General features: G+C 43.2%; 1 protein-coding gene across 2 annotated transcripts in view; it reads left to right on the top strand.

Annotated features, from left to right (window-relative positions):
• Nucleotides 1-14999, top strand: part of LOC119443052 (serine/threonine-protein kinase 31-like) — a 205961-nt gene that overhangs the window by 78395 nt on the left and 112567 nt on the right. For both annotated transcript variants that reach the window (XM_049660456.1, XM_049660457.1), the window contains exon 9: nucleotides 13298-13387. In XM_049660456.1, the coding sequence (XP_049516413.1) occupies nucleotides 13298-13387 (90 nt within the window). The remainder of the gene's footprint in view (nucleotides 1-13297; nucleotides 13388-14999) is intronic.

Raw genomic sequence — 14999 nt, forward strand, 5'->3', positions numbered from 1 at the left:
AAGTAAGGTTTATAGTTTTATCTGCTGTATTAATTGCAGTATAGATTCACCTACGAAAATAAATGAACAAGCATGGCGTCACAGGCACACAGGCAAACATGAACAGATCTTGCTCGATGTCCACAAACACTCATTGGGGAGTGAACATCTCCTGTGCCTTGGTACGACGCGTCTATGAAACTCAAAATTATGCGACCTCCTTAACTAGGTGCGTGGTAAGCACCCACAGCACATCTCATCTCATCGCATCAATCGCACGCACCTACACATGCACACACAAAATTTCTCTGCTATTTATTTGTAGCATCCAGACTGTGAAGTGCGTGATGCGATCTAGCTTTCTCATGTGCAGTGAAGCGGCGCCGGGATGTCGACTTCGAGCTGAACTTGTCTCGTGTCGCCGCTCCCATTTGTGTTACAGGCTTCACAGTTATATTATTATCTAGGAATTGCATTATATTGAAACTCTACCATCTATGCAAATAAGTGCAGTCCTCAACGAATATTGCTTACACTGAAAGGGCTATAAAATTTTTCGAGTTAACAGCCAATCAGGTGAAAAAACATGCATTTCAGTGGAAAAAATAAAATCATTTTGTTGATTTGGAGACTTCGTGGCCAAAAATATTGTTTCATACTGTGTCAATGTTGTTGTCACATTGGCAGTATGAAGCAATGCCTGCAAAGCTTTCGTCACGGCTAGGCCAGATGGTATGCCCTCTAGGTAAGCGGGAATTGCGTCACGAGCGCCAATTTTTCTCCTGGTGCTTGGTAGGCCAAACTTCCAAGCCAAGAAATAAAAAAGCCATCAATCATACTGCCATGGCAATGCTTCTGTTAATGCGGGAGGGGGAAACGCCATCCCGCTTATCGTCTGCTATGCGCTCGACGAGGGCGCGACTGTCTTGGCAGGCGCGAGCGGTAAACAAGGCCGCTTGCACTTACTTTTTTGGATTGTATTGCCCTTGCACATCACGTTTTCAACAGCTTTCATCTTATAATTTTCTTTTACTCTCAACACATGCGCAACACATTTCTGTGAAAACTTATCTTTGTTGAACATGCGCACACGAGCGCGCCATGGCACCCAGCAATTTTGTTTTGGCAAAACACGAATAGCAAGAACATTGTGGTTTATTCACTGCTTTCTCGTATACCTTGTATAATCTAAGTTTCTCGTATACTCAGTACAAACGGGTGCATTCTGTACTACGCTTATGCATGCATAACCCAGCTTCCTACAATTTCTTATTACAGAAAATTTCTAAAGAGACCATGTTCATTTGTTGTGCACAATGCAATTCTAGAGAAGCATTTTTATCGCAACACTTATTTGTGATTAATAAATAGATTGTCAAGAGCACCAGAGCAACATATTTCGCATACCAGTAAAAGCAGCTTGCTTTTTTATTCCATACAATTGGTAAATTCCCTATTCCAAAAAACCTGCTATAGCTAGTAAATTTTCTGCATAGCTCACCTTGTGCTAATGTGTCGATACATATTTAGCAAATTAACTTAAAAATGACTATTTTTGTTACACTTGCTTTTGTTTCGGGCACAACATGTAAGACCAGTAGAGCTTCATTCAGAGCTGTAACATTGCTGACAAGGTATCATTACGAAATTACATAATAGTGCAGATGTTTTTTCAATTTGCGATGCACATAGCTCTATCATCAACTAGGCATAAATGGCACATTTCCAAGAGAACTAGCAACAAATAGCACACCGTAGAGCGAGGTTTTTGTCGAGAAACAGTAAATTCATGAGAAGCAAGTGTCAATCGATGGTTTATAGTCATTTGAGGTTGGGCTAGGACAGAGTGCTGCACAAAAATATTAAAGGGGCACTAAAGCAAAACAATAAATCAACTTAGACTAATAAAGTATTCTTCATAAACTCTGCTGTTAAATACACTGCAATAGGTCAATTATTAGAAGAGAAAATGAAGCTCAAATTTAATTTCTTTAAAATTTTGCGCGAAAACCCAACGTCAGCACTTCAGTGTGATGTCACGACTTCTAAAGTAATTTTTCATATTTGGGCCACGTTGGCTCAATAAAAATTTGCGAAACTTGCCACATTCAATCTTGGACTCATTTAGAACACAATGTTGTCAATCTTTACCACTAAATAATTACCTGAGACCTAGGAGACGCTGGCAAAATCCATGACGTCACGGTGAGCTGGTGCTGGAACCACAAGGTGGCGTCGCCACTCGCCTCTGTGTTTCTCGTTTCTTTCTGACTTACCAAGTGGCCTCTCGTGGTAAGAGTGGTGTTTTGGGTATTGTGGAAGGGTAATCGACTGATAAAGAAGAATTCATTTTTCTCTTTAGTGTCCCTGTAAGGAATGCGTAGCTTCGGGACGTGGAGAAATGTTTTAAAAGTAACTCAAATCGACTGCATTCAATGCATCACTGCAGCCTGCTCAGAAAATTTTCTTTTGAAGTGTTTTCAGGACCTTCCTCTAATATACTGAACGTATATTATCATTATGCCTTTTCTTTTACAGAGCCCCATTGGCTCAGCTCCGTGTGCTCTGTTTGAAGTGTGGTAGAAATGTCAAAGCTATGCTATCAGTTAAGTCATTGGCTGCAGGTCATCCGTCATGAGACTTTCGAAGTCCTCCCAATAAAAAAGCGAAAGCATTTCAGCTTTTCTAGAACACTCATTTGTGGCACATTGTGCTTTATTGGCTCACTAAAATTATTTGTGGCTTTGCCGAAAGGAAAGCCCTCCCACCCCTTTTGCCATAATAATGAAACCACTCAAGGCAAGTGTGCTGAGCAAAATTAGTACTTGTACAACTTTGTCGAAGTTAGCCCAAGAAGATTTACGAACGAACTTCGGAACTTTTACCAACATGAATTCGCTCGTTGTCAGCGAAAACTTAATCTTGCACCACAACTGAGCATCTGATAAAAAAAGTTGCCAAGGTCGCAGTTTCTTGGTGCACGCGAACCAAATTTTGCTGCATACCTCACACGTTTCCCGGCACCGTAGGCGACGACATGGAATAAAACTGCTCCTGCCGTGCTCTTCGCTTATGCGCCATACCCCGTCAATTGGTTCGTCGTCTTTTGTACTCAAAGCAAACATGTGCTTCTTCCTGGATTCCGAAGAGCACCTAGCTACCATGTGCATACCTGCCACGGTGGCGACAATGTTTTGGCAGTAGTAGTCTTGAGCTGTAGCAGCAGCGGCTTCTGCCTGGTAGGGTCCTTGAAAATAGGGCAGATTTAAGTCACATTTAGGTGGGTAGCGAAGAAAAGCAGTTGTATGTTAAGGCGGTGGCCGATGTCCATTAGATATTTCAGTTGGATATTCAATACCTCTAATAGAGGTTCAAATAGATCTAGTTTACGTAAAATCAAAGTAGGTGGTACTGTCAAAAGTCCTCTCTTTCACGCTGAAAAGATGTTATATGGATGTAATTGCTGGACATTTGTTACATTGTTTGGATATTAGTTTTGAGATGAAATACGTTATAAATACTGACCAAGATGTAATTTTATACATTCCCCAGGATGCGCGGCAATCATGTAGTGTCTTTTTCACCTGATAGAAAAATGATACTAGCCTTGAAACTTTGGTTCCACAGCAAAACTTTATTTTAGAACAAACATTACACGTAATAAAGTAACCTTTTATGGAAAATATAGAACTAAAATAAACTCACGTGTATGTCCTCAAAGAGTACCTCAAGCTTTTATTGAGGATATGTTTAACAAAACGAAAGCTATGTTGAACAGCAAAAATGAGACCTATATCGTACATAATCTTAGGATATCATTGCTTAGAAAATGTAGAACTAAATAGAACAGAGCAATAAATCCCTTAATCATGCCCTTGCAAATTATAGCTCAAGCTCTCTGAAGAATCCTGGTTATACCATATGTAAAATGCAGCTAAGACAATATTGCATACAAAAAAAAGGAAATACTAAGATCAACAGCAAGAACTGAAATGTCGAAGCGATGAATAGCATGAACTTTAACAACAGTTCTTCTGAACACACAACTCTTGCATCTGGCAGCATAAAGCTCAATATTTTCTCAGATAGATTTGTGACCTTGTCAAAATGCAGACAATTCAAGTGCAAGTAAAACAATAAAATCAATAGATGTGCAAGTAAAATCTGCGAATTATGACTAGAAAGTTGGTCGAAGCAAAATCCACAAAATGTGACTACAAATACACAAACTACTCGTACAAACTTCCTGGAGTGATGCACACATCTTCTGTGAGTAAAACATTGAGCGCAATGCATGGTCCTTGTCATATCTGCAGAATGTGAGTAGAAATATACAAACAAGTACAATCTTCTCTATGTATTAGAATGAAATGAAAATTTAAAGGTAATGTGCTGTCCAAATTTGTGCTCTTAATTATGAAGGCTGTATTGGCAATGATGACATTAATGGCAGCAGCACGCTGGTGTGACAAGTCTCGGCATTTGCATAGCAAGCTGGGCACTTGATATAAGAAACAGCACAAAGGTACCGAGAGTGGTAGAAAAAACATTTGAGCAGAGTAACCAGTGCGGCTTGTTGGTTGAACATCGTAGAAGGCTACGGCACAGAACTGATGAAGACAGGAGAGGCACACTAAGAACACTGACACAGCACTGACTTTCAAAAAGCTGATTCTTGTTGAAAGTCAGCGCTGTGTCTGTGTTCTTTGTGTGCCTCTCCTGTCTTTGTTGGTTCTGCACTGTAGCCTTCTACGAAGAAAAAAACATGTTGACCCACATCTATTCTACAGGAACAGTAACACAACTCTACAATATGTGTACATACTGACATAGAAGTCTGTGAAGACCAACTGTATGTATAAGTTATGTAGTACAGCTATTGGTTGAACTTATGACATGTATATCATTTACAAAGTGCACACTTGGCACAGCAGTGGAGCACATGTCATATTCCAGACGTGGTCAAGCATTTGACACTATTGGAGCACTTGGTAAAATGGAGACGTAATGGGGCACTTGCTATACTGCAGAAACGGAGAGCACTTGGCACAGCGGCGCAGCACATAACACAGTATTGGAGCACTTGGCACATTGGTGACTTGGTAGTGCACTTTGCAAATGGAGACGCGATGAGACACTTTATATACTGGAGACGTGGAGAGCGCATGGCAGAGTGGTGGAGCACATAACAGTACTAGAGCATTTGGCACATTGGTGACATCATAAAGCACTTGGCAGTATTGGACAACTCGGCACACTGGAGCTAAATGCCACGGGTGATGGGTGGAAGTACAGCAGGCCTAGGGGACCATGTCACACATGTCCAGGCTGTTCAGTGGCACAGCGCTGAAGAAAGCATGGTCACACTGGAAGCTAGATGCCGCGGATGATAGGGAAAGGTACAACAGGCCGAGGAGACCATGTCACACATATCCGGGCTGTTCAGTGGCACAGTTCTGCAGAAAGCATGGTCACGCAAGGTCAAAGAGTTTAACATGTAATGCTGAGAGCTAATAACTTTGAACACAGACCGTGGTGATAAAAAAATTATATCCCATTTTTAGATATTACGTATGTGTTAAAGATTGTCGATACTTTATGCTAACATTTGCACTCATTAAATTTTCTGCACCATGACATACTCATTGATAAATGCGGTTTACTTGCAATCAATTTGTAGAAAAGATCAGTGTTGTAAACAATGTGTTGGTTACATTGTGTAAATACCACTCATATACAGGGTGTTTCATTTTAGCTGCACCAAATTTTTAAGAATTGCCAGTGGCAGATAGCACAATTATAATCCTTTATCTAAACTACTCGATGAGGCGGCTATTCGACGAGAAATCAAAATGCCTTATTGAATAATTAACATAATTATGCTACAAACTTTTAAATTATTTTACGGCACATCTTTCAAGCTACGAATTATAGTCGCTGAGTTCGCAAGGCGTATCCACTTGGAACGAATTCTCAGGACTGAACCAGTTTCGAGATATGAATTTTCAGTGTCAGACAAAATGCATGGGCGTTCCAGTGAACTTTTCGAGGAAAATGCTGTTTTATGCATTGAAGCAAGGTTAACTGGAACACCCATGCAATTCGTAGGGCACTTTAAAATTAATATCTCGAGACTGGTTCAGTCCTGCGAATTCGTTCGAAGTGCGTATGCCTTGCGAACTCAGCGGCTATAATTCATAGAGTGAGAAATGTTCCGTAAAGTAATTTAAAAGTTAATTAGCCTAATTAGGTTAATAATTCAATTAGACATTTTGATTTATCATGGAAGTAATGGCATACCTGCCAACTCTTCCGAAGTTTCCGTAAAATGTACGAATTTGGAACCATCTTACGATTTTACCAAGATAGACTCAACTCGTACAGAAAAATTTTTTTCATGAAATTTTTCGAATAAAGCGTTTTTGTTGGAAGGGGGCGCTGCTTTCCTCAAATCACTCTCAAGATAGTGGCGCCACCAGGGACAACGGTGATTTTGGGTCGATGCAACAGGCATTTTCTGGATAGGATGCAGCAGCCCGTCGTCGCTTCCGGTCACCCCTGTGTCGTCTTCGATAGGCCTTCTTTTTTTTTGCCGGTGTGCCAGTTGTGTTAGCCTCGTTTTCTATTGTGCAACTAGCTGCTGCATCGTAGCTGCATTCTGCGCAGTGCGACTCTTCGGATTCGTAACGACTGGCGATGGCGTGCTCGAAGCCTCGGCAGTACTTTCAAGTGTTCTTGAAATCGTACACGACAGAATTCCCATGTTTTGTGCCTTCAAAGAAAGGGGACAAGTTCAGATTTTGCACTGTGTGTTGTTGTGATGTGAACATTTCGCATGGTGGCAGAGCCGACATCAAAGTGCACATCGCTTCGAAAAAGCACCAGGCGTCTCTGCGAGCTGCGGACAACCAGGCAAGCCTGACAAGTTTTGTGAGAAACGACAGCGACGTTGGTGTGATTCGGCCTGAATGCCTTTTGACTGCATTTTTAGTTGAACATAACATCCCGCTGAGCGTCAGTGACCACGCTGCACCACTTCTCCGGAAAATGTTCCCCAGGTGCGACGAAGCTAAGCGCTACGCGTGTGGACGAACGAAGACGACGGTGATCGTTCGGGAAATGGCCGCGAATGCCGTGGCTCCTTTGCTGGATGCGCTTAAACAGCGGCCGTTTTCGATCGCCGTGGACGGGAGCAACAGTAGGGACTCGCAGCTTTACCCCATTGTTGCGACGTATTATGTTAAGGAAGCCGCTAGAGTTGATTGAAAGCCGCCTTTTTTGCCTCGGGACCATCGAAGGTGAGGCGACTGGTCAAAAGATCGGACATTTGATTCTTGACGAAATGAAGTCTAGGAATCTGCCTATAGAAAACCTTCTGGCCATATCCTCAGACAATGCCAATGTAATGATCGGCAAGAAAAACAGCGTAACTACAGTGCTGAGAGAAGCTCAGCCAAGTTTGATTGGAGTTGGTTGCCCGTGCCATCTCATTAACTTGGCCGCCCAGAAAGCAGCTTCATGTCTTCCTGTAAAAGTTGATGAGCTTTTGGTGGACATTTTTTTTTATCTCGAGAAAAGCTCGAAACGGAAAGACCGACTGAAAGAATTCCAAAAGATGCACGATGCCGACGTCAGGAAGATCTTAAAGCATTCGCCTACACGTTGGCTGTCTTTGGGCAAGTGCTTAAACAGGCTACTGGACCAGTGGAAGCTACTTCTCAGCTTTTTTTTGTGTGAATCCAAAAAGTGCGGCAAGCAGAGCTCGTTTTTGAGTCCTACCAAATCCCAAGGACTTCTAGACTAACACCCAAGAGCTGCGCACAAACTCCCAGGAGTGCTGTGGGTCTTGGACAAAGAAACATTGATGAAGATGGACCCTCATTGAAGAGAAAAAAAGGAAGTAATGCACCTCAAGCAAAAAAGCTAAAACTTCAGACTGAGGAATCTGAAGCTAGCCATGTGTCCCGTGAGGAACGCCTGTTTTATTTTTTATCATCAGAGCTCAGCAGGGCGTGTTGTCTTTTCCTGCAAAGTATAGTGCCGCTTTTTGAGAAGACAAACTGCCTTCTTCAGGCACAGGCTCCTGAGATTCATGTACTGAGGGGTCACTTGAACCAACTTCTCGAGGATCTTCTGAGAAGATTTGTGCGTCCAGGTGTTGTCATGGGATCTCAATCATTGCTCTCAATTGTCTATGGAGCTGCAGAAAACCAAAAAGAAGATGGAGACATCTTAATTGGCAGCACAACCTACTCTGTTGTTGAAAAGCTGAGCGCTCTTGAGAGAGAGCAGTTCTTTTCTGCCGTACGTCTTTACTTTGCAACGGCATGTGACTATATTCGCCACAAGTTTCCACTTGAAAACGTCAACCTTAAAATGGCTGAAGTTGCCCAAGTGAAGGCGTTAGAAACTGCTTCATTCAGCAGTATACGCCATTTCCTTGATTTGTTCCCTGCAATGCTGCCTCGGCAGAGCGATGAATCAAGAGCAGCAGCCATCGACGCACTCGAAGTCGAATTTGCCACCTTACAAGCACACAAGCTTCCTTCAGACATATTGGACAAGCCTAGGTGCAACGTGCAGTGGGCCGAAGTTGGAAGCATTCGAGGTGTTGATGGAACGCCCAGGTTCCAAAGAGTTTCAGTGGTTATGCTGGAGGTACTGTCGATTCCCCACAGTAATGCTGAGTGCGAGCGAATATTCAGCACAGTGAACAAGACGCGAACAGAGTTTCGCTCATCTATCACTGACACGTCCCTTGAAAGTCTCCTGATGGTTAAAGGACACCAAAGTGGAACTTGCTTCGAACAAAATTACACAGAGAAGTTTCTAAAGCAAGCTAAGTCGGCAACAGCAAAATCGCTGCAAAAATAGTTACACAAGGGACTGTTCTTCATCGCTGTATAAGGGCAACGAAACAGTGAAATTGAACATGTGGTTGTGAAAGCACAAATAAAAAGACCTTGAAAGCAAATTTTTGTTTTTGTTTTTTTTGCCGTCTACCCTCCCCCCCGCCCCGTCGCGAGTGTAAGAATTTGGTAGTCTTCAGGTTGGCAGGTATGTAATGGCCGCCTCATCGGAGTATTTAGATCAAGGATTTGAATTGTGCTATCTGCCACAGGCAATTTTTCCAAATTTGGTGCAGCTAAATTGAAACATCCTGTATATTTAAGTACTGACAAGGATACTACTGACTTGATTCTGGATTTTGAAAAAAGAATACACTGGCAAGCCAGAGACCACCCTTAATAATGCACTATACAGGTTTTCTAGAACCAGATTTTGTTTTGGGGGGGCTGGTTGATACAAAAGCTATGCAGTATATTATTTAGGACACTATGATGCTTACGAGTTTTTTCTAGGGTCCACAACCTCCATTTAAAGCAAAAAATATAAAGCCAGAAATCTCATACCTCTAAAATCGCTGCTAGACAAATATTTATCCTAAGGATCTTTAGTGTCATTGTTGCTCTAAATGAATCCACACCGTACACCTTCCTAATATTTTAACTTATCACTTCACCCAATCTTCTGTAGTCATCTTGCCAAACTGAAATATAACATACCTTGGCATGTACAGTGGAGCGATCTTTCTACGTCATCACACTAAAGTCGTCCATTCCACAGCTTTCTGCACGATAGCCCCCTTTAAACTTTCCCCTACACTTCAAGTTTACGGGAAAAGAATATAGTAAATAGGTGCTTCAAATGCACGGCTACACTCGACAGTGCCTAGTGTAAACGATAATAAGTACATTTTGCTAAGAAGCTTACAGTTATTTTGTTATAACTGTAGAAAAAACTACTCTTACCCAATTGTATCAATCAAGTTAACTACCTACCTACCTATCCAATTGTATGATAGTTGCTTCCACTTCAATACCGGAGAGCTTGAGTGCGAGCCTCACTCATGCTATGTTGCTCAGTTAGAAAAAAGACCTCATTGCTGCTGCAGTGAACATGCAGAAAGTCTTTTTATTTTCAAATATGCTTTCATATCCTAGGAATGCCTGTCATAGCTAGTTTCAAATGAGAAAAATGTTTAAACTATTGCGACACATATGAAGACACATTACCTTGGCAATGGCAGTTCTGTTGGTCTCATGGCCAGTCTAGACGGCACCTATGTTAAATAAAGATTTTCTTATTACAGTAGAACCCCGCTGTTACGTTCCTGGTTGCTGCGTTTTCCCGGCTGTTACGTCGTTTTCGGCCGGTCCCGGCACAGCTCCAATAGAACCCAATGCATTGGTAACCCCGCTGTTACGTCGCAACTGTGGGACCGTTCCCGCATCATACGTTGCGAACTGCCACACCGCGCCGGCCCGAGCGGCCATTTTGACTTTTCATGTCGCTTGGCTTGGTTGCTTGACGATGGCATTGGCCGCCCAAAGTGCTGGGGGCAACATTTATTACGTATTTTCGGTTTCCGCCAGCAAAAGTATGGCCTTTGATATCCGCTTTTGCTATCTAAAGATGGTGTCTATGATGTGTTGCGGCCCTAAAATTGGTTTTGGCTCATAGATGTTCCCTATAAAGTCCAAGGGCGATAACGCCGTCGCCGCGCGCCGTATGCTTTCTTTCGCGCGCGAGACGCAGTCGTCGGCTCCCCTCGCACGCTTTCACTCGCACATACAGCATACGGAGCCGCGCTCCGTATGCTGTATGTGCGAGTGAAAGCGTGCGAAGGGAGCCGACGACCGCGTCTCGCACGCGAAAGAAAAGCAGGGAGGAAGCGCGCCTCCTTCCGTTGCGCTCGAGGCACCAGCGAGGGAGCGAGGGGGGGGGGGGATAGCGGTCAGCGTTGTGCTCTGGCATCATACTGCGCAGCGGCGCGCGGTCCCGCGGGCCGTATCTTGAAAGCGATCTGCGGGGGGGCAGATTCTGCGCAGTGTAGGTGCATCGGCGGCTCGTGGCTTTGTGTGTGCTGCGTGTTCTCGGCGCTCAGTTTGAGTTGCAGCGATAGGCAACAGCACGAAGGTCACTTCGCTCGCTTCTGCAGCGGCGCTTAACTGCACCTGTCCGCGCTCATCGAGTGTGATGTGTTCATGTTTGCCTGTGGGCGCTGACACCATGTTTGTTAATTAGTTAATAACCGAATGTTTACAAGTTTATACAGACGATAAAACTACTATTCTTACTTTGTATAGCTCATCGCAATCGATACTTCGGCTCTCGGGCGAAACTACTTTTTGTCGCATGTAAGAATTAAAATAATATTGTGTGCCAGTTCAACACTACCATTTCTCAATTTTTCCTGTTTCCTGGCTCTTACGTTTTTTTTTACGGTCCCGTGAAAAACGTAACAGCGGGGTTCTACTGTATATGAAAAAAAGCATTCAAAATCAAAGATATTTATTTATTGAGCTTTCTCGAGCTTTCTCACAGCAAAACTATTTTATCACCTTAACAACTGAGCCAATAACAAAGATCACACAAAAAAAATTTGGTGGTGCTCCAAATGCTCTGATGTGTACAATGTGCAAAATACACATGCTGCCACTGCAACCACGTTCCACCTACATATGCTGTTGTCATTATCAAACAGCAGATGCAAAACACCTAGCAGGTGTATCTGAAGTGGAAGCGTGCTCTAATTTTCTTCAAATTTAACGAAATTTAAGCTAGTTTAAGGCTACACATACCTCGGCAGCCCCACGGGGGGTCTTCAGAAGAGTTCTAGCATCTATTGGAAGATTCCGGAAACACCCGTGTGCTCATAGAAGTCCGAACAGTGTTTCCAATGAGCGGTAGTTTCATTCTGACTCGGTGCGTGGGTCGGCTGCGTGCCTTAGGCACCGCAAAGTCGCGATTCCTAATCTCGTCGATAGTGGCTGCAGTTTCCTCTGCAGCGGTTGTGATTAACAGCTGCTTCGGTTTGACATGTCAGAAAGCTGTCGAGGACGAAGAGCACCGGCTTCATTGTGATGGACGTGCGACCTGTTGGCGATCAGCTTATTGGCGAAAAAATAATCGGAATGTGCGCACAGTAGTGCAAAGCGTGTCGCAAATGATGGCGCGCGCCGCAGCCATGCTGCGAAGGAAGTCGCGAGGCCTCGATCGCCGCTGCAAGAGCCAACCAGTCACGAGATGACGAGAATTGCAGCTTTCGCATTGCTTTCGTGCAAAATAGCAAAAAGATTTTCTCATCCATTCCACTAATAAAAGCGTCCTAAAGTAGTAAACATTTGCTTATTGTTTTTTGGATACCCTGATAATTCTGCATTTGGTTAATTCGAAGATTTTTTCTCTCCCGTGAAATTCGAATTAATTAGGTTTACTGTAGTATGTGATATATACTATTCGAACTATTCCATTCAAAATTTTCAACCAAATCGTATTCGCTTCAAATTCGCTTCGAACCTCAAAATCACTATTCGCCCATCCCTGCTAGGAAGCATTGAAAAACAAAAGCACAGAATTAATTGTCAGTGACAATCCAAAGTAATAATGAGTGTACTATATGAAAGTTAGGCTACTCAGGCTTCTCCCGACAATGGGCAGGACTTCCCACCACACGATTTGGCCACCCCCCCCCCCCCTTTGTGGGGAAATTTGACAATCTGAATTGTCGATTTGTCAAAGTTAAATTTATTTACAGCGCAATTTATTACTGCTGCCAGAAGCGCACAGGAAGTGCTTTTACTGGCTGCCACAGATTTGGATCGCTAACGCACGTGTCGCGCACATTTTAACAGCAGGAGCTGTAGATTTTTGGCGATCTCAGTAGGCTGTTTCATTGGCTTGCGTGTGTTTCATAATACACACAAAATGCAAAATTGTTGAATGTACCATTCAAATTAGCAGAATAGTCGTATCAAATGGGCCAAGGAAAGATAAGACCCATTTTTCGTGTGAACCCTTCCGCACGCCAACCTTGTCTAGACTGGCATCGCAGGCATTTTTGTTTGTTGGTAATGCATGCAAACTGCAAATTAGATTAATGTATCTTTCAGAATGGCAATAGTCATATCGAAAAAACAAAAGGAAAAAAAATGCCTATTCGCATATCACCCTCTCTCTCTCCCACCCTCCCCTTCCCCATAGATCACAAGATGTCCACCTCTCTAAGATTTCTGGAAAGAACACCCTTAAGCAATCAAAAACAAAATGAAAATATGTTAATTGGTAGTTGCAAAATAGTTGCAAAGTTGATCACTGAATCTAGTGGGACGATGTAATCTAAGGCTCATTCCATAGACAATCATATTGAGGGTGCTTTAAATTATGTATGTGAGTGTTCTGTTTTGTGTTTTGCTTGTTCACATGTGTTCAGGAAAATTTGCCCTTCACTAATTTTTCGCTTCTGCAATCACAGATGGAAAAAGGGCCAGGCTTCCAGAGGCAAAGGCAGAAGACTGACACTGCACGTGCTCGTCTCATAACTTTCCTGCAAGAACTGGTACAGGTAAGAACAGAGTGAGATTGACTGCTTAAACCTTGAAGTTGCATTAGTCCATGAAGGGGCACTGGAACACATTTTCCTAGAACTTGGGGCGCACTTTTGATGAGACATGATTGGTGAGGGTTCCGTATGATGGTCACGCATTCCAGTTTTAATCCAATAATGGTAGGCTAGTAGTTTAACAAGTTTCTGGAAGTGCGTTTTAGATGGAATTTTGGAAAACCAGGCAATTTATTGGCAGTCCAAATGACGTCAGTGACGTGTATGCGCCAGCAGAGGTCGTTAGAGATAGTGATACCCAGGTATTTGTAAAGCGGCGAAGCACACATGGAAATGGGATTGTGTATCTGTAAGACAGTGGGTCACACTGACGACAAAATAATGTTAAGCTGCCTTTCTTTGGATTAAGGTTATTAGCGAACAGTTGCACCGTTGCTGTATACAGGTAATATCCTTCTGAAAGGAGTCTTGATTACAGCGGCTGGTATTTGTAACTGTTCGATATGTTCGTAGTCATGTGCAAACAAATAAATATCCGGTCATATGCAGCAGTAAGTCATAAATGTATATAAAAAATTAACTGACGATTACAATACTCCCTAATGTGAAATTTGAGCACAGCTCTATATCTTTTCATTTCACAATATATTGGCTGGCGCGGACAATCTGTCTCCTGTGGCACGTTGCAAACACAGCGAAGTTTGGTGCGACTGTCTCACTAATCTGAGGACGTATTCTGCGATGATCCACTGCGGTGATACTATTGCCTTGGCTGCGCCTTGTCTATCAGGCGCACGCTGATTGGCTGGTTGAGCAAAATCGGATGATGTAGTGCTCAACCAGCCAATCAGCGTGTGCTTGATGGCTAAAGTGGTAGTATCGCCAAAGTGGATCATTGCAAAACACATCCCCTGGAGAGTGCGAAAGCTAGCGCGTGGGTGACGCATGGGTGCGGTTCACATCAGCTGCCGTAGACAGACTTCCCAGACTAGGCACGCTGCTCTGGTGACATTCGTAGCCATTGCGCCACACTACACTTTTCTTCTCACGATTTTGCCATATCCTCCTCATCTATTTTCTGCCTCATGGTTCCACTGCTTTCCTTCTTTCATCTTTCATCCCCGACTAGCGCGCGCTCCACGTTCACTCTTTCATCCTTCACAGCGCTCCTTCGCTCAGTTGCGCCAACGCTCACCGCAGGAATGGGCGCCTAAGCGGTGCGCTCTAAAGGTGGGGGCCCACGAACAGATCCTTGTAGTTTGCTCGTAGAGGTGTGGTGCTTAACTGAAACAAACTGACATTTGATTGTATTGGATTGTGTATTCCCTCCTCTAAGACTATTCAGTGGGCAAATAGTTCTCTTGCTTGAGACACATGCTTCAACTGTCAACCTTTGCTTAATGCTTTGTCTCATTTTCTGCAGTACTACGTAGCAGGAAGTTGATGTGTTTTAAGCATATACCAAGTCAAATTGGCATATATAAGTGTATTATTGCTCATGTTAAAGGAGGCCAGCTACCTGCTTCTAATCAACAATAAAAAGCAGAGCAAGCGCGCTGTTGGAAAGTTTTAGCAAGTCATCAGGCATTGTTATATTGAACGCCTTAGGCCCGAC

Source organism: Dermacentor silvarum, chromosome 1 (assembly GCF_013339745.2).
Source record: "Dermacentor silvarum isolate Dsil-2018 chromosome 1, BIME_Dsil_1.4, whole genome shotgun sequence".
Lineage (NCBI taxonomy): Eukaryota > Metazoa > Arthropoda > Arachnida > Ixodida > Ixodidae > Dermacentor > Dermacentor silvarum.